Below are 25641 nucleotides of genomic sequence, written 5' to 3'. Positions count from 1 at the left end.
TTCATTAGAAATTATGTTTGCTATGTTTTTGTAAACATCAATTCAATTTTCGTTTACATTACGAAGTAGTTTCCATGAGTTTCACAATTGTTTTTTCGCTGATTTAATTGCTGCATTTGTAATGGGATCGATGCATGGGTTTTTGTATTAGTTGCACAATAATTGTGAATAAATGTTCGTAACAACGGAAGAACTTAAAGATATGTTGCACAACAAAGAAAAAATTGCGCTTTTCCCATAACACAACAGTCACCAGAATAGTAATATGAACTAAATTGATAAATTGCACAATCAGTAGAAAAATACAGGACAGCAACTTAACGTGCTACTTGGGTTAAAACTTGCTCGATCCACTTCGGTTTCGAACTGAAGCCTAGTGGAAATTCAGCATCATCGGTGGCTCTTATTCTTCTCGATTTTCTCTCAAGCGACATTTCTGTGGGAGAAAATTCGTCTTGAAGTTTCGCTGACACAAAAAAATCACTGTGTGGGATTTCGGATGCTATTGAGCAATTCCAGTAATCAACCGCAGAAAACGTGGCAAAACCATGATCGACTTATCTTTATTTGAATGAAACTTAGAACAGGTTTTTTGGAAGGGTAAACCTTTTGTTTTTCCCAGTTGCAGAGACCAATTTGACTCAGGACTGATATTTAAATAGGTCGCAAGCATTTTTTCATACACTTACAACAAATCGCGGTAAGTCAGAAACTAAGTTGTACAAAAATGATCCCTAAGAAGAAGTTATTGGTAATCGGTACTCTAAAAACTATAAACACTGTTCCAAAAAGTTAAATACTTTTTCAAGAATTAGAAAACTAAAATAAAACAAAAACGTATCTTTAATATTTTCTACTCATATAGGAAGGCTGTAAAATCACTGTAAAAACTGATTTTTCAACCGAGGCTTGGAGGACCGAATGTCATTTACCATTCGATGAAGCTCTAAGAACTGGCCTAATGTCTGTGTGTATGTGTGTGCGACAAATATTGTCACTCACTTTTCTCGTAGATGGCCAAACCGATTTTCACAAAGCTAGATTTAAATGAAAGGTCTTATGGTGAAGGTAAAGTCAGTAACTTCTTTCAAGGATGGTTCAACCGATTTTCACCATATTTGATTAAGCTGAGAAGTCTTCAGATACCATAAGAAGATCCCGAATATGTTCCATGTAATATATAAGAGATGATGAATAATATGAGTGCCTTCCGTTACACCACGAAACTTCAAAATAGTCATTTAAGGGCTGAGGAAAGTACTGAAAAGTGGTAGGTTTTTTGCTATTTTCCCGTTTCAAATTAAATTTTCTTGGAAACGGTGCACAATGTAGAAAAACCCACCTGACAATGTCTTCGAAATTTAGTTGAGAATATTATGTGAAATTTTCAGAATGATTCATTGAGTTTAGCGGTCGTGTTGTATTTTTTTCTGACTGAAGAACTGAAGAAAAATGGAACGCTCAGAAATGCATACCTCTACTTGTTCATCGAATATCTCGGCTTTGAAGGCTTGTATCATAAATCTACCGTGACAAAGTCTAGATAATTTAGTTTAGATGCGATTAGTACATGAAAACATATATGTTATCGCGATAAAAATAATGTCATGTATTTTCCTGATAGCATTCTGAAAAAGAAGAGAGAAATAAAATTGGCTCGACAAGGCTGCCAAACACACAGACATTCAATCTTTGTGAAAGTTGAATATTTTTTCATTGTTCATTGGAATCCATGCAATGTCCAATCCATACGATAGATTAATGTGGTAAAACTTCTCATCAAAATAATAAAATGTATGCTGGCAACCCGGTACAGTTTGCTCATATACGAGAGAGTACAAGAGAAATACAATGATTGATTTAAAACTCAACACGCGACCCTCTGTCCTCAGACCTTAAGGTGAAAGGTAGTCTGAAAGAAGACGCGCAAAATTTTAACCGCTTGAGTTGACCGAATCGTCGCACAAAGCATAACAAGAAAAACCGACACATAGAAACCAGCAATATTGTCAGTGATTGAGCGCAGTGGGCTTACCACTCGTTTTGTCAGCTTATAAAAAAGACTCATTGAATATATCCCAATTCAATTGTTGTTGTTAGTGATTACTATTACACTAGACCTATGAATCATTAGTAATTATGATTGACTAACATGAGGTTATGCATTGACTAACTTGCTTACTTTGTATATGCCTGAGTTTAGTAGCAAGCATGGGTTCTCCTTCAAATGAACAATTGAAGACAAAAAATTATTCAAGTATTTTCGGTATCTTTGACAGTAGCTCACCAGATCCTTCACGCAGATAAGATGAAATTTATGTAAAAGTATTCACTAGACACGCATGATAGAGCGCGGTCGAATTTCCTTATCGAATAAAACACTGTTAAAATAAATTATTGGACTGGAATTACTGCCAATATATTCCATTCTAATTGACCTTCATTGTCATCTTCGAATAAGTAGAATGTGGTTATATTATTATGTTTCTTTGTATCACTAGCTATGTAATCGTAATTGTGATAATTTTTTCTCACGATAAAATGCCACCGTGCATTTCTCACACAATCTCAATACGAAACAGCAGCGCGCAAGCAATAAAAAATGCGGAAAAGTTTATGTAAACTTTTTCAAATTTTGGTTGTTTTGGTTAAAGTTTTATAATTTTGAGTTGCATTTTAAGATTCTTTGTGAAATTCTGCTACAAACACTACTTTTCAGTTCTTAAACCATCCCTTTGGGACGGAATAGTAACCGTTTATACATTTCAAAAAACAATTACGGTTAGGCAAAGCAAAATTTCAAAATTCTAAGAGTACTTAGTTTTGATAAATTTAATTGCAAAAACTTAAATGTTTTTAGTTTGTCGAAAATCGGTTAAATAATTGATCAAAAAACGCGACGAACGCATTCCACTACATTTCACCTTAAGCACTAGAATTTAATTCTACAGATTGAATGAAATAAATTTGCTGATAATGACCTGTTTGCTAGATACAGTCCTTCTCGAGATATCTAGACATGAAATTCATGGAACTTGAATTTTTGTTGATTATTTCAGTTCCGTTTTTCTTTTTGCAGCTTCGTTCTGAGTGACTGTTTGAAATTTTCAGCATACTTTACTCCCTAGTTCCGGAACTGCGAATCAGATTCGAATAAAATTCCATAGCAGCTTATGGAACCATAATAAGATAAGGTTGTTGAAATCGGCTCAGCTATCTCTGAGTGAAAATCAAGTGAGTTCCTTTTCGAACGACTTTTAGAAGAAGTTTTCCCTATTTGCATCGTCGCTCTAAAGAACACACACTTTACCTTATAGTTCTGGAACCGGAAGTCGGATCCAGATAAAATTCAATAGCGTTCTATAAAGCCAAAATTTAGGTTTGTAAAAATCGCTCCAGCCATCTCTGAGAAAATCGAGTGTATATTTTTGCGATCACGATGAACTGATTCGAATTGTATATGACACCCGGGCCTCGTTTCGAAAGTCGGGTTTGCACAGTGATTGCATATAAGAAAGACAACAAATATATAAAAAGCGCATTTTAGTTTTCTAGCTTGTAACTCGTTGCACGAAATAGTTTATGTAATTCCTGTGCATACTCATGTCTACGTCATTTGAATTATGAACCAATATCTTAGAACAGTATCGTAACTCAACTCAACATTTCTTCCTACTTTATATTTATCGTGAAACAGCAGATGTTGCGAGTTTTAAATGATTTACTACGTGATTTAAATATGCTTTTACGAACTCTGGCGAACACATAACCTGTTGAAGGAGCACCAGGATGAGCCGAGAGAGCTGTGCTGTTTGCTTTACTATGGCCACGAAACATAAATCTTGATTTAAAAACACTTTCATTTCATGTAATCAAATAAACTTTTCGTTGCACAATTTAGATGGTGGTCCGTCGCGAAATTAAATTACGTTACAAACTGGTGATGATCCAACGCCCAATGCCACTTGATATCCTCATCCTGTTTTATAATAATTTTCATTTCTTTCATTACTTACCCGAAGGCAACGTACTTCTCATACTACGTAGGAGCAAAAAAAAAAAAGGATCTGCATTATTGATCCCATATCAGACAGCTTTTGACCCTAACTATCACAAGGTTGAAGCGTAGCATAAAAAGAAACGCGAGCAGCAACAAGTAGCAAATTCAAAGCTAAAGCACTCAGATTATAATGAGTAGGGAAATTAATTTTTATTTCGCATCGCTTCAGAAAGGGGTTTTCAAACAAAATCCTGCTAAAGGGCTATATTTAATGTAATGAAAAGAGTTTTATCGTCGTGTTATTTGCTCGGGAAGTGTTAATATAATATCTATTAGTATAAAACTTTTGATTGAAGAGTGTAGGAGAGTAATGTTCAAAATAAGACTGAAATTAAGTTACAATCCTGAGCAAAAATGTGTGCATACAATTTTGTTGGTTGGGAAAAAGTTGTATTAAAAAATAAATAACTTTCATATACACTATTAATAATCGGCTCTCGAGCTTCACTCAACACCCTGCAAATCTGTCAGTTCCAAGCAGTTGCATCATCAATCTTAATCGTGCTCCAATTGTTAATGCTCTATACACCACCTGCAATCACTCACCCGTCGAATGAACAAACAGAGAGCGAACAATGATACTCATGTCCTGTCTCAATATTTCTTTCCTTTTCTTCCGTTTGCTGTTTGCTGCTCCTTCATCGCAAACCACACAACCACTCACAGGATAATCCGGATAACCAGTTCAAGAGCATCCCGCTCGGGCTGTGGTGGGCTATCGTCACAATGACCACGGTCGGATACGGGGATATGGCACCGAAAACCTACGTGGGAATGTTCGTGGGAGCCCTGTGCGCCCTGGCCGGTGTGCTGACCATCGCCCTGCCAGTTCCCGTCATCGTTAGCAACTTCTCTATGTTCTACTCGCATACGCAGGTAAGTGTGCATTTTCCAGCAGGCGAAAGATTGGTGGTAGCTTTCCTCGTTGTTTTGGAAACTAAAAAAAAAACACAAACACAAAATTCAGGCGATCCCGTGAAACGAGCTTTTTTTCTCATCTCATACCAGTAATCTTCAATCTACAAAATGGAAAATGGTTTCAACTTTACACAATTGCTACATTTATAGCGACCGTTCGACAACAGAAAAAAAAAACTTTTCTAGGAGTGGATTATTTCGTCGTTCTGTGTATTACTTGATTATTCTCTGACGTCTATGCGACAAATAATAGACAAAAGTTTTTCCATCTTTACTCACCACGCAACCATTTAAAATAGATACGCGCGAGCTTGGTCCGAGTTTTCAAGCATCTCGTAGCTTTCTGTGTGAGCGAAATATATCGCTATGGAGACAATAAAAATATTGGAACTGGTAGAATAGCAAGAATTCCTTCTGGTTAAATCGGGATCTCAGTTGTCACCATTGATTGAACTGCGCTAGGAAAACTCATTTCAATTCAGCACAATAAAACAATCTTCCGATGGGGGATTCTACACGAATCTTATAACAAATGTAAAGCACTTTCAATTCATGTTCCACATTTTTCGAAACGAAATTGCATACGGAATAAAACGAAAATGTAAGACCAATTTCAATTGGCCCCTGAATAGATACGGGAACATTGAAACAACATCCAATCTAGGTAGAGTTTGTTACTGGAAAGCGAAAAAAACACAGCAAATAGTTGTGCATTGACAGTATCTTTGTTATTCGAACATGATCTGGAAAAAAGCTTCTTACTGTAGCGGTGTGAGAGCACATTGAAAAGATAATGAAAAATATTTCTGCTTCTTTTGCTTTCGATTGTTTTCAGGAACTAAAATCCATCCATACGTAAGCTTATGTATCATCAAAATTACGTAAAGTTAATTTCGTCCCCGTGCCTAATACCATTCCAGAGTTTAGTAATCGTAAATACATTGAGGCTAAGCCGGGGCAATATAATTTCATCATTTTCCCATGGCAGTTGAATTTAATTTGATTAGAATCGACCTAGCAGATTTTACAGCATGATGAAAATTACTTTTGTCGTCCTTTTTTTCCACGCCGAACGAAGCAAAGATGACGTGCTCATCCGCTTAGAGCAGCTATTTTACGGTGTTGTAAATGTATTACGAATGGAAAATTTCTACCATCCTATTGGGGTAGGAATTTGAAGCACTGATCAACTTGTTGGCAGTAGTTTTGCTGCTCCGAGTGCAACTCGGAAAGCAGATATCCATTCCAGTTGCTTTTAAGGGAATAGAAATGCTCCGGGTATCGAAGTTTCTAGTATATGCCAATTTTCAGTTATTGGAAATTCAATTTCTGACTTGCAACCATATAAGCTATACTTTCCGAGCAGTGCACAGTGGTTCAAAAGCGCAATTTCACGCTCTTAATTAATAACTCATAGGAACGTGGTTTTTTAGGTACAGTATCTTCAGCAAAGTTGTTCAGAATGATAGACACCATCTTTTGGTAAGTTTTATTTATGTGATTGTGAGATAAAAATATTATTTTAGTTCAGAGAAAACATAGGGGCTAAGTTACTTCGACAAAGTTGTTCAGAAGGTTATTTCAAACAAATTTGCTGAAGATACTATTCCCGTAACTTGAGTGTAATTCATGATATAATGTATTTTCTGAAAAGGGTGTCCTAAAACCAGTTTTTGTATGAAAACACATATATTATCAATTTATATGAGTTTTTCATGTTCTACAAAGTTTTTCATCATTAAAAACTACACAACTTTCTCAAACATACTATGCTGCTATCATTTCAGTTTAATGAAATAGAGCCATTTTTCATGGTTTTTATTACAAAATTTCAACTTGTCTATCATCAAAAGGCGCAGAAAGGTGCAGATGAGACTACTTACATATTAAACTACTTGACAAGAGCTTTCATACCGTGGTTGAATTACTCGTCTGCGATCGTCTGCAGGCGAGATATGTACTTTTCAAATAAGCTTGTTCTTGACATTTGCAATGATAAAGTGCACTTCATGTCATATCAGACTTCAGTATATATTCATTACTATGGTACTTGCCACAAAATATGATTTTTTTGCACATCTAAGTCTATAAATTGAATAGTTTGGTAACTGTTTTGTCACGATTTTTAACAAAAGCAATCATTATATCGAATTAAGTTATATCATTTTCTGGTAGAGATAAGTGTGATCAAAACTCATTTTTAGTTATTTGTATTTATTTTATGATAGCTGACAATGTTCTTAACCAGCTGAAAGACTCTTAGCATCAACCGACAGATCCTTCTTGGACTGTTTTGTCCATTCACGAATATTTGTAACCAATGGATCTGATGAAACTAATAACAAATTCATGGGATCCCGACTCGAAAGTGATATGTATTGCTTGCGTGTATAATACTCTCGAAATCTGTATGAAAGAAACTTCTTAATTATTGAGAACAGTACAATATAGCACGCGTTTATCGATCTTCACTTCAATTGATGAATGGAGGACATTTGTCCGCAGAGATTTTCTATAGAAAAACTTACCAAAAAATGACATAACGTAATTCGAAATGATGATTGCTTTTTTTCAAAGCCGTGGCTTCTTATCTCACTTTCAGAAAACGTCTGGTATGATTACTAAACTTTTCTATTTGTAGACTTCGATGTCCATAAAAATCATTTATTGTGAGAGTTACCATGGTAACGAATATATACTGAAGTCTGATCTGATATGCAACGAACCTTATCATTGCAAATGTCAAGGACAAGCATATTTGAAAAGAACATATCTCGCCTGCAGACGATCGCAGACGAGTAATTCAACCACGGTATGAAAGCTCTTGTCAAGTAGTTTAATATGTAAGTAGTCTCATCTGCACCTTTCTGCGCCTTTCGATGATAGACAAGTTGAAATTTTGTAATAAAAACCATGAAAAATGGCTCTATTTCATTAAACTGAAATGATAGCAACATAGTATGTTTGAGAAAGTTGTGTAGTTTTTAATGATGAAAAACTTTGTAGAACATGAAAAACTCATATAAATTGATAATATATGTGTTTTCATACAAAAACTGGTTTTAGGACACCCTTTTCAGAAAATACATTATATCATGAATTACACTCAAGTTACGGGAATAGTATCTTCAGCAAATTTGTTTGAAATAACCTTCTGAACAACTTTGTCGAAGTAACTTAGCCCCTATGTTTTCTCTGAACTAAAATAATATTTTTATCTCACTTTTAGGGGGATTAATCACATAAATAAAACTTACCAAAAGATGGCGTCTATCATTCTGAACAACTTTGCTGAAGATACTGTACCTAAAAAACCACGTTCCTATGAGTTATTAATTAAGAGCGTGAAATTGCGCTTTTGAACCACTGTGCAGTGCCTGTGTATTTTGAAATTCGAATAAAGAATGAAATTGTTCATGAAATGGATAGAATAGTTGTTTTTAAATTTTACGATAATTTTAATTTCAGTACAAGGTACACGTCACCTTATGAGGTTTCGGTCATGAAATCAAGTTACAGCAACTATTGTTCGTAAGAAGATTTCATCTCAACTCAGTGAAAGGATTTTTACTCCCAAAACCTAATCCAGTACCAGTGCAAACAAGCACTTGGTCACAAAACAACAGTTTTCATATATGTTTCCGCTATGTTTCACGCATTACCTAATCACAACCGTAGGGCTCATCCGTGGGGACCAATTTGGTGGTGTAAGGCTCATTTGTTGGCTAGCTGAAAAGCTTCTGTGTTGATTCATTTTTTGTCCACTGAACCGAGGAAAACCAATGGAGGGAAATGTTACACATTTTTTATATTCGCTTAATTTGTGTTTTGTATAAGTGAAACGACGTGTGAAATCATTGACTAATTTTGGTGTTATGCTGGTGGATTTAAATGACCAATGGAATTTTTCCCTCTGTCAAGTGCGAAAAACCACAAACCTCGAAGCAGATCTCAAACGAGAATTTAATAGAGCTGTTTCAATCTATTTTACATAAATTTTCCACACAATGCTGTACAATCTTTAACTGCCGGTTCGTCTTGAAATTTCGAGCTAAAGCGACTTCTTTTTTCTCTCCGTTTTCTACTCACCCGCAATCTTCGTTTTCAGCCTAACTTTATTTCCTACATTCTAACAGATGTCCCAACGCAAGCGTTTCCTGTTCAATCTGATGGATGTAAATTTGATGAGTTGAGTTGGTTTTTCATAGCTCTGCTCCGTGTTATTAATTGAAATCGATGGTATTTTATTATATTGCTATTTTTGAATATGTTGCTCACATCAATGAAATGATAGAATCAGTGTTGAAATGACTCTTTCTCACAAAATTTTCTGATTTTCCGGAACAAACCGAAATCGGTTCAATAGGCTATCAATTAATAAAACCTACAAATTGGAACAATTTTTAGCTGCAAACTTTTGATCAAGACCAAGAGTTCGAAAGAAAAACATGTGATTTTACATCTTATTAGTTGCACATAAATGGAGCGTCGCAGCTCATGCAATTTTACGTGGGAGAACATTCAATATTGTGTCTTAAATTCCATGACATGTGAATCATTGAAATAAAAATAACGTGTTTCATCCACTTAGCAGTGAGATGATACGGTTCGAATGGTCAAAAAAATAAATATGACGCAATTACAATAGTTTTCAGTCCAACTATGAAGCTTTTTAGAATTGTCATCTTCATCTAAACTTATCACGCTGTTATTCGAATCGGAAATCAGAATCGGATAAAATTCATTAATTTTGCATGGGGCCATAAATCCTTTAATTTGAATTTTTGTTTTTGAAATTCTATTTTTGAGAAACTATTTGATACTGGAACCGGAAACCGAAAATCGGTTGATTAAAAATGTTCGAAAATCAGTACAGACTGACTAAAAAGCAAGATGTATTACAGAATCTTAAGACCTTTCATTTGAACCTTTGATCGGTTCAGCCATCTATGAGAAAAATGAGTTACACTATTTTAATTTCGTTTGACACATCATCCTGTAGTTCAGGAACCAGAAGTCAGATGCAGACGTAATTCAGGAACTTTGTTTGGAAGCACTTCTCGTATGAATCTGAGTTTGTAGAAAATGGTTGAATCATCTCCGAAAAAATTGAGTGAAATTATTTTTCACGCACGCATTTGCTGATCTCGACGAACTGAATCGATTGGTATATGAGTGTTATGTTCTTCCAGCATTCATTACTGTCAGTAGTATAAATCAATATAATTATGCAATTGTTTTTGACTCGAAATTGCTGCCATCTTGGCCATCATCTGATTTACATGTCATATTCGAAAAATTATGTTGCCAAAAACGAACCGTGCTAAAATCGGTCCCAGGCAAAATGTCATAAAAAAGGATGTTGTACACAGTCTTTTTGGTACTTAGAAACAATTTTATGTAACAGTATAAAAAATCTTGTTTCATGTTGCTCCCAAGCATTGCTTTATCATACAGCGCTAAAAATTCCTACTACTGGAATAAGGGGAAAAGTCGCTTACACAAAAATATCGATATCTCCGTTAGAAATTGACTGATTTTAACAATCTATGGCTTGTTGAATAGCTATTGCCGTGCGGAAGTTAAGTAGAAAAACATATTCTGTTTCCAAGGTCAATTGTGACAGAACACATCCTATCTCAGAACCATTCAACAGCGTTCAGGGTGACGGCGAGACCCTTCATTTGCGACTAGTTTGATCAAAATCGGTCCAGCCATCTCTGAGATCTCGACCTCCTAGTTGAAAACACACACACAAACTGCACTTTTCTTACCGCTCATTTTTCTCAGAGATGGCTGTGCCGATTTCAACAATCTACTATTGAGTCATTGATCAAGCTCAGTTTGTTGATGTATTAATGTTATTTAACAACCAATCGATTCGGAAACATTTAACTTAAACATGTGTGGCAACGTCATTTCAGTATTTCAAAAGCATACCTTTTAAAAATTTGATTGAATCGACCTATATTTTCATGAACCAATCATAACATGCCATCATGATGTCATCCGTTTAATTTCTCTCGCACGACCGACGGTTTCGATCGTTGCTTAATTTCATAAAATAGTAATTCAAATAATAGTTTATCAAAAAGTATATATTGGTGTCAATTAGATTGTAGATTTATAATAAAAAAACCTGTTTTAATCCACCTAGTGGTGTAATGATGCCTTTCTCATATCAATCATACTATCATATATAATACTGAGGTATTCTTCTTCGATTCTTAAAAGAATAACCGAAACCTTTTTGTTTGACCGTCTACTGATAAAAACTATCAATTGGAAAAGATTCGAGGTCGATTTAGAATTTTTTAAAGGTTTTTCCCCATTTTCAGTGATGGTATACAATTTTAAACCCACTTTACCCTATATTTCCGGATCCAGACGTCGGATCCACATGAAATTCAGGAATTACGCATGGGACCACAGGACCTTTCATTTGAACCTAAGTTTGTGAAAATTGGTCGAGCCATCTATGAGAAAAGTTAAAACACATATATTATTTTTTTGCACATTTTACCCCATAACTCACGAACCGGAAGTCGGATCCAAATAATATTCAGGAATTTTTCATGGGACCTCAAGACCTTTGATTTGAATCTAAGTTTGTGGAAATCGGTTCAGCCATCTCCGAGAAAAGTTAGTGCAAAAAAACGTTACATACACACACACACACATACACACACAGACATTTTGCGTTAAAAACACTTATTGAACGCACTTGACGATGATGTATTAGTAAATTAACGTTTTTATTTCCTATAACTAGCTTTAGAGTCCTAGATGGTGTTTTACATTTATTTGCATCGATATCCTCGATGATTGTTTGGCGCACATCGAATTGTGCAATGCTTGCCAACTGAAGAGCAAAACATGAATGCTATATTATTACTAAAATCGTTTGATGCGCAACGAGCTGAGTCTACTTGATCCATGTGCTGCACTTTTTCGAACCACATGCTTAATTGAGTATGTATACCATCAAGTCTAGTAGTAGGAGAGTCATGTATGGACACCGCAAACAATATACAAAATTTCAATATATATTAGAAAGTTGAGTTAGTATGGTATAAATTCTCAACGATCAACAACCGTCGATCCAGCAAATGACAATCTCTTGCATATCAATCTGTCTCCGTCTCGATTGCGCAGTCTAAACAAAACAAGTTGCAAATCAGGAGCGGGTGGAAGGTCGACCAAGTACCCAATTCCTTCAGGAACAAAAATATTCTTTTATATTGATTGCCAACTTTTAAAACGATTCCAATTCAGAAGATTTTTCACGTGTTCAGAATAGTCGCTTTTTATAGCGATGTGAAATTTCAAACTCTGAACACCTTATTATTCCGGAGCCGGAAGTTGGATATAGGTTGAATTTACTAGCTTTCTATGGGATCGTGAGAGCTGATCTAAGTTTGTAGAAATCTGTTCAGTCATCTCTTAAAAAACATAGTAAGTTTTTTTAAATTTACGATCACTACCTTCGATAGTTGTGGGACCGAAAACTGAGATTTATAGACCATCAATTAATAAAACCGACACAGCTGAAGAACCATACGGCTAATTTCAATGTTTTCTTTTGTGTTGAAAAATTTTAATTTTCATGAGTATTTTTTCACAAGCAATGGCGAAATGAGGTACAAGTTTTTATATAACTTACTGGTAATTTCATCTAGTTGGCAGACCTTGTAGTTATTCGATATATAAAACTACATAGAAACTATTAGTCCCCGGTTTCCGGTTTTGAAAGCACCGGTAATAGTGAAGAAATGCTCCAAAACGGAACTAACTTCGATTTCTCAGTAACGGTTGAACCGAGTTTCACAAACCATAATTCGAACTAAAGCTCTCATTGGCTTAAAGTACACTGTGCATTTTTATCCAGATCCGCCTTTCGGTTTCGAAATAGTAGGGCGATGAGTGTCAAAACTGTCATACAAAATGATGCACGGTACGTATCGGTACGTACTGGTACAGAAGAAAAAAACACCACCGCCTAGCGCACAGCGTGCTTTGTTTAATTTTGTATGGCGTGCATGTGTTTAAAAATATAAGTAATATGAGAAAGGTATCATTACAATACATTACATTAAAATGAGTATAACAGCACTAACTAACGGAATACTTTCAATGGTAGCACCGATCACGAATCACCACATGAAAAAAGACACTAAGGGGCGCAAAAGAATTGAACTTATTACCACCTGAAAGCCATTATATGTGGGTGGATTAAACAGTTTTCTTTCGTGTTCAATTTAAACAAAATTTGCATTAATAGCATCAGTGACGATGCAATAGATTAAGAATGGTACTGGCTTCTAGATGCATTAGGTTTCAATGCACTACCGCACTTGGAAAGTATACTCGTATTATTAAAATCAGTCGTAAACTAATTTCCAAGCCAAAGAAAATTCAACGTTATCTTCTGTAGCTTCCGAAATTTCTAACGAAAAAATCGAAGCAAAGCATTGGAGCTGCATTTCGTTGCGAAGATTTACGTAAGACATAAGCCAGCTTGATTGTAAGACCAATGTTTTACCTGAGGAACCACCGACGAAAACAAATGAAAATAAGACCAAGATTTAATATTGGTTTTGTTTGTTTCTACATTCCATCTAACAAGCTGAGGAACGTTTTTTACCCTTTTTTTGAACTCGCTGTGTCATTGATATAAGAGTACGTTATTGTTATTTCCGCAAACGGAATGGCTACGTCGGAGTTCCCTTTTGTGAGTGTGTGTCTGTTGAATTCTGTTATTTACATCGGTGTTTATTTTTCATTTTCTTTGCATAAATATACCAATCAACCAGGAGTTACTCTCGAGTGTTTAGTTTGGCTTCCGTGATGTGTCCCAAACAACCCAACCGCTGTAAACCAAAACTGTCAACTACGTGCGTTGCGTTAGTCTTTTCAATACAGACGAACTTTGTGAGGGTTTGAAAGATGATTTTATATAGTCATTCGTTTCCAAGAAAAGGGACCCTGGATTCCTAAACAAAGCATGCAAGGGAAGGAAATGTTTTTCCCTTTTTTCCCCGACACACTCGCAGTGACAAAAGATGCTGCCTCTAGTGGGTTATAAAAAGCAGACTCGCCAGCCAGTTAGCAAACAAAGAGATTATCCTGATAGAACCGGAGCAAGGTGGTGGAGAGCTCTCTGGAAATCCTGTAAAAGAGTGCCACGGGCGTTTCTTAAGGGAACGATAAAATAATCCCTGGCACAGCTTATAGCGAAAGACCGAAAAGTCTTGTAACTTTATAGTTCAAAAAGATGCACAATATGAATGGAGCAGCGTAGCTCAAATAAATTTGCATTGAACGCACAATATGTGGAACTAATTTCCAGCGAACATTCGATCGTGCTCGACCGTGCATGGGCACCAAAGCATTGTTTTCCATCTGTTGTACGATTCTATTTCGAATGACCCAACAGGAAAATGAGCAATTCAAACCAGATATAACGTTAATTTCTTAGCCGAACGGAGGATTACATAAGTGTGTAAGTTTGGTTTGCATGTCAGTAGAATTATTTTCCAGGATCTCTGATATTTGGTTCCAGTGTTTGTAATAAAGGCAGTCGAACCGATTTAGGTCATTGACAATAAATTTGTATTAGGATTCCGTACCCGAGGATAGAAGTTGAAGATCCAGCAGATATTGACAAGTCATGTAGTTAGAGATGAGTCATTAAACGAAATGATTTCGATTCTAGAGGGTATACGGACACAAATTGAACTGTTTATTCATTCGGTATTTTCAATCAGAATTTTGGGAAACAGAATGTTTAAAAAAAAAGTTTACCTCATGTGTATGTATTATTAGATATGTATAATATATTGGATAGTTATGGAACGAAAATTATGAGTATTTACAGGAAAAGGATGTTCTAAGCAGCATCAATTTCCAAGATGGCGACTTCCGGTTTATTGATATTCCTTAAAAACCCTTTGACGACGATCAGTGAGAGCAGCGATAACAGGAACAGCTGGAGCGGACTTCGTGACGTACGAGATGTACGTGGTGGATTTCGGCGCCGTGAAAAAGTTGTACTGGGTTTCAATTCACAACACTTTTACTCTACGTTAATCTTAACTTTTCTAAACTTTACATAATAAAATATATAACTGACACTGACGTCTAGCTACACAGTCGGACTAAGAAAAAACCTGTTTCTTTTGCTGCACAGTCCCTTTTATAGTTGCTCAATCGGAAACAAGTAGTCCCGGAAACAACATTCAATCCAAAATTGCGTATCGACGAAACTGGATCGATGAAAGTCTCGTTTATTCGCGAGTTGAAGCTGCGATGACATCTAGAAGGCGCTAGTTTCTTCTTCGTTTACGAACACCCTTACAAAATGGGTATTTTTGGAACGAGTTTGATGAGTAGATGTCGGAAAACTATGTTTGAGGTGGTTCTGAATTCCAAGATGGCGACTTCCGGTTTATTGATATTCCTTGAAAACCCTTACAATATGGTAAGTCGCCATCTTGGAATTCAGAACCACGTCAAACATAGTTTGCCGACATCTACTCATCAAACCCGTTCCGAAAATACCCATATTGTAATAATTTTCATGGAATATAAATGAGCCGGAAACGATTTTCTTTGTATGCAAAAACGTGTTTTTACGAAGTAGGGTTGTAAAAAAGTTTACGTTATTTGGAATTTTCTACGAAAAAAAAATGATTACGTTATTTGGGATTTGTCGTAAAAAGAGTTACGTGAAAAGAGGTAACGTAAAAAAAGTTTACGTAAACGGAGGTTTGGGTGTGCTAACTTTATCAAAACAGTCACTTTACGGACATTTCAAGGGACATAATGCATCATTTTTGTGGGGCAAAATGTCTCTTGTTGTGTGACATACCACTGATTTGTAGTGAGATATATTATACGGCTGCTAGGACATTATGGCCAAGGCAAGCGAAAAAACTGAGAATTTGGTGTTCAGGTCAGTCAGAAATTCAGTTCCAAAATCTTGTTCCAGAACCCAAGTTCCGAGTTTTATTTCAGCTGGCAGCATGTTCTTAATTTTGAGCCTGAGTTTTGAAAATAAGGTCTTGGTATTAAATTACTTTCGTGGAATTCGGCAACCGATTGCATGGCTAGTACTACGATCCTACTGATACTAAGAACCCTTCCCTGAAAATGAATTCTAAAACTGAATGCATGAATTAAATTATGATTCAGAAATTCTGATTCGAAATTTGGATCTAAAAATTAGTTGCAGAATCCAGATCTAGAATTAATATCTTGAATTTTGATACAGAAATCTGAAGTTGAATTGCTGAATCAGAACTCTGAAATTGAGTTACTGAGAATTCGAATTTATGTTTCCCTAGAAAGCGTGATCAGTCTAACCGAAGCATACGTGTTTCACTGTAAGTGATATAAATGTTCCAATGAATCTCATTCATAACAACTTTGTAACAAGTACAAATTGTTTCACTACCAGACCTTTTTTCGACAATACACTTGATCATATTTTATAAACAAAATTGACAAATCTAATTACTCCAAAATCTTAAAAACATTCAAATACAGGAATAATAACTTAAACAGTCCTCGTTGCACATGACCTTTCATTTATGGATACTAGTTGAAATAAAACGTAATTATCTCCAACGTGTCAATGCAAGCCCCCAAGATAAGCATCTCAAATAATTGCTATCACATATTTCCAAAAAGGTCGACTCCATAACGAAGGTGAATAAAAAAAAAGTATGAAAACCTTCTGACTAACGCAACTCATTACAAAATTTTGGATAAATATTCAATATACGTTCGGACAAACAAAAAAAGGATAGAATAAACTTGATCGATATGGGCAACAAAATTAATGACAGAAAGTTTGAGGGATTTTCAGCAGATTCTTATAAAATATCCGTAACGAGATAGCTGAAGGTATTTCTATAGACTCATTTTTTTGTTGCATAAGTAATGTTCGTCGTGTTTGCGAATCTATAGTTTTACGTCCTTCATCAATAAATGAAGTGATCCTGCTGATATAAGGGTCTGATAGTAAAAGGAATAACGGCCCTAATAACGTATCTTTCAGTGTACTAAAAAAATACTCATATGCATTTGCTAAAATACTTTCCCAATGCTTGAACACAATTATTCAGACCGGTTAATACGCTGACTCCCTTAAGGTGTCTAAAGCTATTGTAATAAAGACTGTTCCAGAAAGTATGGACGCACTTTGATTTCGCTGTGAATAATTCACAAGTGTTGAATATTCAAATTTTATTCGATATACTGATAATATTAGACTACAACGACAGAATATTATTCTCAACATTTGCTACTTAGCCATTGTAGACTAGCTGGTGCACCTTCTTGCGAACGTTCCTCATTAAATTCCGTACAGACTTCTTGACGACAAGTTTTGACACTTTTTTCCAATCTTTTTCGAATTGTTGAATGGTTTCGGCTGCCGAGACATGTTTCCTAAGATGTGCCTTCGTTAATGCCCAAAATTCCTCAATTGGTCGAAGTTGTGGGCAATTTAGTGGATTCTTCTTAGTGGTCTTTTGGGACGAAAGTGACATTTTTGGTAATATACCATTCTACCGTTGATTTCGAGTAGTGGCAAGAAACAAGATCTGCTCAGAAGACAACAGGATCCTTGTGGTTTCGAATCATGGGTAGAAGTCGTTTTTGTAAACATTCCTTGATGTATATTTCGCTGTTCATTGAAGCAGTGGTAATGAAGGGTTTCGAAATCTTACCGCAGCTACAAGTTGCTTGCCAGACGATAGCTTTCTTACCAAATTTTTCGACTTCAATCAATGTCTCGGACTGGTTTAACACTTGCCCTTCTCGTGTCGTATAATATTATTTTTTTTTTCATAAATACATTTATTTCTTAAGGCAGTTTACATAAGTTTTTCTTCGCCGTAGCATCACTTTTACATAATATTCTTATCCTAATTTAATTCTAACATAGTCACAACGTTTTGCATTTATTAAAACATATTCTCTTATTACTTAAATATCATCTTAGGTAACTCGTCATTAATTATGAAATCTACTCGGAAATATTATTTGAACCAAACGATTAACTTCTATAAATTATAAAATAAGCTGTTATTTTCAGACATTTTGTTAATAATTTCATAAACTGTTTCGAGTTTGTTTGTATCATTACATTATTTTTATTCTAATTTAGCTATTGGTTGAACTCATGGACGCAGCTGGGATCAGAACTAAGTCTTGAAAGGGGCCTTTATTAAATTGAAACTCCAGTTTTCTTTATGAAATGATAAATAAGTTTCATGTATGAAAGGTCACGACAAGCAAGAATGTCTCGAACTGGGATATTGGATAGTTTACCTTGGGTACGCAAAGAATTTATTAGTTGAGATCTGACATCACGATACTCCACGCATGTCCAAACGACATGATCAATATCCCGATAACCTTCTCCGCAAGCACAATGATTAGTCTCGGAGAGCCCAATTCGAAGGAGATGTGCATCTAACGTGTAGTGATTGGACATGAGTCTGGACATCACACGAATGAAATCTCTACTCACATCCAGTCCCCTGAACCATGCCTTTGTCGATATTTTCGGAATAATTGAGTGCATCCACCGACCCAGATCATCTTTATCCCAAGAAGCTTGCCAGCTGGCAAGTGTTCTTTGGCGAGACGAGCTATAGAATTCGTTGAAAGCAATTGGTCTCTCATAAATTTCACCCTCAATAGCACCACGTTTGGCTAAAATATCGGCTCTTTCATTGCCAGGAATGGAGCAATGAGCCGGGACCCAGACTATAGTGATTAGATAATTATTGTTCAATATGTCGTTCAGGCACTGTTTTATTTTGCCCAGGAAAAACGGTTCAGTCTTGCCAGTCATTTTTGAGCGAATGGCTTCAATTGCACTCAGACTATCTGTGAAGAGGAAATAATGGTTTGGAATTAATGTGACGATTACACTCAAACTATAATGAACTGCTGCTAGCTCTGCTATATAAACAGATGCAGGTTCTTGAAGCCTAAATGAGGCCGAAACATTATTGTTGAACATACCAAACCCTGTCGCTTCTTCAATTCGCGATCCTTCCGTGTAAAACATTTTCTCAGAGTCAATATGCCTGAACTTACTTGAAAATATTTTTGGGATTTCCGTCGAACGTAGATGATCCGGGATTCCACGCACTTCGCGCTGCATGGATGTATCGAAAAATAAAGTTGAGTCAGGGACATTTAGGAGGCTGACACGGATAGGAATATATCTTGAAGGGTTGATTTCCTGTGACATATGGTTAAAATATACTGTCATGAATTTTGTTTGAGATCGAAGCTCGACTAGTCGTTCGAAATTATTAATTACCATGGGATTCAGCACCTCACATCTTATTAGCAGGCGTGATGAAAGCTCCCAAAATCGATCTTTTAATGGAAGAACTCCCGCCAGAACTTCAAGACTCATTGTATGTGTCGAATGCATGCACCCTAAAGCAATTCGCAAACAACGATACTGAATTCGCTCCAGTTTGATAATATGAGAGTTTGCAGCGGAACGAAAGCAAACGCATCCATATTCCATCACTGAAAGTATCGTTGTCTGATACAATTTTATTAGATCTTCCGGATGAGCACCCCACCAAGATCCTGTTATTGTTCGAAGAAAATTTACTCTTTGTTGGCATTTTGTTATCAGAAACCTAATGTGTCCTCCCCACGTGCATTTGGAATCGAACAACACCCCGAGGTATTTAAAAGTTAAAACCTGTTGGATCATTCTTCCCATCATATGGAGCTGAAGCTGCGCGGGATCATGGTTTCTTGAAAAGACGACTAACTCTGTTTTCTCCGCAGAGAAAATATATAATATTATGGTCCCGGCAAAGATTTCAAATCGAGTTTCACGTAGGTTTCGGCGTCTATGATTATGCAGTTCAAATTTCCAGCAAGAGTTTTATTGTACAGCTTTCGAACCCTCGGCCTGATCGATGCTTCTTGTTTCGGACTACGTTTTGGTTGTTTCTGCTTCTTATGGGTTCGAAGATTCAAACGTTCTTTTTTTTTGGCCACATCACGAACTGAAACCTCCTTCATTTGCTCGAACGCCTTCAGTATACGTTTATCCAACTGAGAGCTAGCAGGACCTTTTTTTCGATCCGTTTTCGGTTTATCCTCAAAGGTGTTATCCTCACCGAACTTCCTGATGCATTTGCACGGCTTTTTCACTTACTCCTTCCATTTTTGCTATCTTTCTCAGTGACAGTCCGCGTTCTGATCACCATTTGTACACAATTTTTCGACGTTGTTCTGCTGACAGTCCACGCATTTCGAAACAAACTAATGAAAACGAATAAACAACTGCACAAGTGGTTGAAGAAGAGTGTAAACAACAGGACGCAGCCATAAAAATTGACAGATTCTGAATCATTGCGAAATTGGCGCGGTTTTTGGTTGCGTCCATACTTTCTGGGTCTTTAGCAACTTTAATGCAGTCTGGGTAGAATCCTCCTTGTATCATCAAGTTGAATGAGTCGGATAAGTTGCGAGAAAAGGATTCAGCATTGTTTTTTTTATCATTTTTGCTGGAATAAGATCAGGGCCAGGACTTTTGTTCGTTTTCAGTTCATTGATGAGAAGTATAATCTCATTCACCGACGATGGTTGAAGGAAAATTTAATTTGCAATTGGATCTATGTGTTTCAGTGGACAAGACCCATTTGGGGTGATATTTTCTGATAACTTGGAACCAACTGTAACAAAGTGCTTGTTGAATGCTTCACAAATTAGTTTCTTGTCAGCTATATAATTTCCGTTGACAATCAAAGATGGAGTTGATTTGGTTTGCTTTTTACCAAGTAATAGGTATAACTATGTTCTTCCATATTCTTGAATGCGGTGTGTTGTTCAATAGCCCCTCAAAATAACTTTTTTGTCGTGAATACGACTTACTTTACTATGGGGTGCCTTTTCAAAATTTACCCTCTGAGTGAGTGATAAGTTTTTGATCGTGAATATCTCTTGTTGTATCTAACGAATCAACATAATTTTTGCTACACCCCATCGGAAATATGATCACAATTTAGCGATAAAATTTTTCAGTTGTGTGACATGATCTCAAATAATTCAAAATTAAACTTTTCTGAAATGTTTGGCATAAACGAGTATCAAAGAGGATAATTCATAAGGCGCGTTTGCCTTTCTCGTATTTTTAAAGCTCATAGCTCAGTGATCTGTGGAAGGATTTACATAATCTAACTACCAATAGAATCGAAATTTTTCAACTTAAACGGGTATATCAAAAGCATAGAAGTATTTCAATAGTACACTATTGAAAAACCTGTCTCATGTGACCCATGTCAACACTAGCCAATCAGAACGCGTTCTGAGAAAGAGAACAAAATATCTGCTGCTGTACAACAAATCGTTCGAGGAAAATGTTCCGAACAGTGTTTAATATCGTAGTGAGTTCCACAATTTGGTCCTTCTGAAAGGCAGGAATGAAACCCGTACAGCATCCGGATAGTTTCTTTCAATGAAATACAAATCTGAAATGAAATATCGAAATTAAAATTCTCAATGCTGCTCTTTTTATAGCCGTTAGGACCGCCCATTAGTGAAAAAGCTACAAACGAAATCAGGTAAAAACAAGCCTCTAAACAAAAATTGGATCAGTTTGGATTCTATCGCCACTGCGAGCAGATGTATTTTGTATCGTTTGCAAAGCTAGTTTCGCTTCCGACAAGAGCGATTACGTCACAGCTGCCAGTCATTTGCATTGGTGAAAAAACAACGGAAAGAGGACAACGGTGAAGAGCATCACACAAAACCAGCCGTTCTAATGGCTCTTAAAGTTTTCTAAAGAACCATTAGGATTTCTTGCTCGCAAATCGAAGGTGAAAATCTTCAGTATAATGCAAATCTAGAACAGTTTGATTAGATTTGTGCACTTTTCGCTGTGTGAAATACACAGTAATCGAGATCAAGTGAAGCCTTCTTTGGCAGGCTGCTCGGCCATCCATGGAAGTGTCAACTTCCCTCTCTGAGCAGCCTAGATAGCCGTGTAGTGTCGGTAGCGGTTTCCCAACTGAATGGCTGCAGGAGGTTAAACAATGCAGTCGTGAACGGAATATCTTGGGGTTTTCCCTTACTGTGTTAAGCGAAGCTCTGGCACAGTGGACGACTTCTTTCTTCGCAACTCGTGGGATTTAAATGATTGAAACATTTAAAAACATCCTTGCATGGTTCGCTATAGGCGAATATAAGCCAATATATTTGGTTTCTTGTAGTTGTTGTACGGTTGGTGCTGGAGGTGAAATGTTCGTTACTCTAATTGATAATGGTCAAATCAATCTTCAGCATAAACGTACAGCAACTATGAATCTATCCAGACTTCTGCAAGAAGGTAAAGCTTCCATAGCTTTAGTTCAAGAACCATATTTCCAAAAGGGAAACTTCTACGTTGGAAAATTGTTAAACCCAGTCTTTGTTACCTTCAACAAGACCGGTATTACTAATCCACGTGAAATGCCTCGAGCATGCATACTTGCGAATCTCGATGTTTCTCTCATATCGGAGCTCACAACTCGGGATATTTGTGCTGTCACAGTTGGTATGACTATTGATGGCATAGACAGAAAATATGTCTATTGTTCGGCATATTTACCGCATAACCAACCTTCGCCAAGCGATGACTTCAAAAAGGTTGTATCACACTGCTGCAAGAGTGATTTACCGCTTGTAATCGGCAGTGACATAAATGCTCACCATATCATTTGGGGCAGCACAGATATAAATTCTAGAGGCTCTGATATGATGGAATTTGTGAGCAGTACAAACCTGCACATAGTCAATGCAGGTAACCGTCCAACTTTTGCGAAATCTGGAAGAGAGGAGGTTTTGGACGTAACTCTCTGCTCTGATAGAATTGCGCATGAGTTGGTGAATTGGCTCGTCTCCAATGAGCTCGAACCTTCGTTGTCTGATCATAAGTACATATTCTTTGATCATTCAAACGTTAAATTTGATATTATCATTGGTGGAATGCTGAACTTGCTAGACTAAGGAAACTATGCAGAAGAGCTTGGAACCACCGACGCAGAAATGGGTCGGAGGCATTCGTGTCGGCTCGAAGGGCTTACAAAAATTCTCTTCGATCGTCTGAGCGAAGTGGTTGGAAAAGCCTCTGCACAAATGTCTCTAGTCTCAACGAGGCTAGCAGATTAAATAAGTTACTTTCGAAGTCCAAGGACTTTAATGTCAGTTTCTTAAGAACTTCAGATGGTGAACACTTGTCTGATGAAGGTGATGTACTTCACTATCTTTTTAACACTCACTTTTCAGGATGTATGGATCCATCACCGACAGCTCTTTCCGAGACTTTTTCAGGTAGTTACGATTCTTGGGCCCTTGCTCGAAGCGTTGTGACGATTGAATCGGTCAAATGGGCAGTTGAGGGTTTTGCTCCGTACAAGTCTCCTGGAAAGGATGGAGTTTTCCCAGTGTTACGGCTGAAAGGGTATGAACATTTCAAACATGTTTTGAAGAAAATACTTACTTTTAGTCTTGCGACTGGATATATTCCAAGAGCCTGGCAGGAAATAATTGTCAAATTTATTCCCAAAGGCGGTCGCGACACTTATGAGGAAGCGAAGAGTTTCAGGCCTATCAGTCTTAGCTCGTTTCTTCTTAAAACAGTGGAACGCATAGTCGATCACTATATCAGGAATGTTAGTCTGGGCGTGCATCCGCTACATGGAATGCAACATGCTTACCAGCGTGGAAAGTCCACTACAACCCTGTTACATGATGTTGTGTACAACATTGAAAAAGCTTTCTCACAAAAGCAATCTTGCTTGGGAGTTTTCCTAGATATTGAAGGTGCCTTTGATAACGTGTCTTTCAATTCAATTCTGGAAGCAGCCCGTGGTCATGGCATACCTTCAAGTATCACAAATTGGATACACGCAATGCTTAGCAATCGACTTCTTTGTTCATCGCTTCGGCAAGCTGAGATTAAAAAGCTGAGTGTCTGTGGGTGTCCTCAAGGTGGTGTACTATCCCCACTTTTATGGAACCTAGTCGCTGATGGTTTGTCAAGGAAACTTAATAACCTTGGATTTCCGACTTATGGTTTTGCCGACGATTATCATATATTGATGACCGGTATAAGCATTAACATTCTCTTTGATTTAATGCAGCAAGCCCTGCGATCTGTTGAACAATTGTGTTGTCAGGTTGGATTATCTGTAAATCCGGGCAAAACATCAATGGTGCTTTTCACTCATCGTAGGATAATCACAGGAGCTCGTCCGTTACAGTTCTTCGGTTCAGAGGTCACTGTGGTCGATCAAGTTAAATACGTCGGGGTTATTCTTGACTCAAAACTGAATTGGTCTGCTCACATTCACTTCAGGATTGAAAGAGCTTGTATGGCTTCCGGCCAATGCAGACGAGCTTTTGGAAAATCATGGGGACTCAAACCCAGATATATTCATTGGATCTACACAACTATTGTTAGACCAATTTTAGCATATGGTTGTCTTGTATGGTGGCAGAAAGGAGAAGTCGCGACAGTTCAGTCAAAGCTAAATCATCTCCAAAGGATGGTCCTAATGGCGATGACAGGAGCATTCACGACAACTCCTACTGCTGCTCTAGAGGCGCTACTGTGCATTAAACCACTACAAGAAGCATTATCTTGTGCATACCGTCTTAGGGTTACAGGGCTTTGGAACAGTAACCCATTAGATTATGCTACCAGCCACACTCGCTTGTGGTCTCAAATGGTTACCTGGGATGAGTATTTACTCGCTCCTAGTGACCTAACTCTCACATGCAGTTTTCCTTTCAAAACATTCAATGTGAGTTATCCTCTTCGTGAGGAATGGTTGACTGGTTATTTGGAACGACAACTTGATGAACACATAGTTTGTTATACGGACGGTTCTCTGTTGAATGGTCGTGCTGGTGCTGGTGTCTACTGTCGTGAAATGAGGCTGGAGCAGTCTCATTCACTTGGTAGATACTGTACTGTGTTCCAAGCAGAAATCTACGCGATTCTGTGTGGAGTGCAATCGGCACTTCAGCAGAGGATCTGTGGTAAACGAATTTATTTTTGTTCCGACAGTCAGGCAGCCTTAAAAGCACTCAGTTCGAATGACCCACGGTCGAATCTAGTGATCGCATGTCGAACTCAAATTGAAGACCTCAGCATTTCAAATGCTGTTTACTTCTTATGGGTACCCGGCCATTCTGGTGTTACTGGTAATGAATGGGCTGATGAGTTGGCTAGAGCTGGTGCAACGAATGATTTCGTTGGTCCTGAACCAGCTTTACCACTTTCAACTAGTTGGATAAAGCGCAAGATTCGTTCTTGGGCTGCATCCAAACATGCCAGCTACTGGCGCAGCTTTCAGACTTGCGCTCAGACAAAAGCATTTCTACCAGATTTAAATCTGAAAATGTCAAAGTGTCTACTGCATTTCTCCAAGCATCATTGCAGTATTCTGGTCAGAGCTCTGACTGGACATTGCAAACTTAATTATCACATGGCTACTGCTGAATATTATTCGTGTGATTTGTGTGAATGCGATTATGGTACTTCATATCATCTGATATGTAACTGTCCCGCATTGACGCAGCTACGTATCCGGGTTTTTGGTTCTCCATACATGGTTGAGTTTGTG

The 25641-nt window shown here is 37.1% G+C and overlaps 1 protein-coding gene across 11 annotated transcripts in view; it reads left to right on the top strand.

Annotated features, from left to right (window-relative positions):
* LOC131431424 (potassium voltage-gated channel protein Shaw-like) overlaps positions 1–25641 on the top strand; it is a 217387-nt gene that overhangs the window by 165630 nt on the left and 26116 nt on the right. For all 11 annotated transcript variants that reach the window (XM_058597135.1, XM_058597134.1, XM_058597124.1 and 8 more), the window contains one exon: positions 4727–4936. In XM_058597135.1, the coding sequence (XP_058453118.1) occupies positions 4727–4936 (210 nt within the window). The remainder of the gene's footprint in view (positions 1–4726; positions 4937–25641) is intronic.

This window comes from Malaya genurostris, chromosome 2, assembly GCF_030247185.1.
Source record: "Malaya genurostris strain Urasoe2022 chromosome 2, Malgen_1.1, whole genome shotgun sequence".
Classification (NCBI taxonomy): Eukaryota; Metazoa; Arthropoda; class Insecta; order Diptera; family Culicidae; genus Malaya; species Malaya genurostris.
The sequence above is the reverse complement of the archived record's forward strand: the minus strand, read 5'-3'. Positions and strand labels throughout refer to the sequence as shown.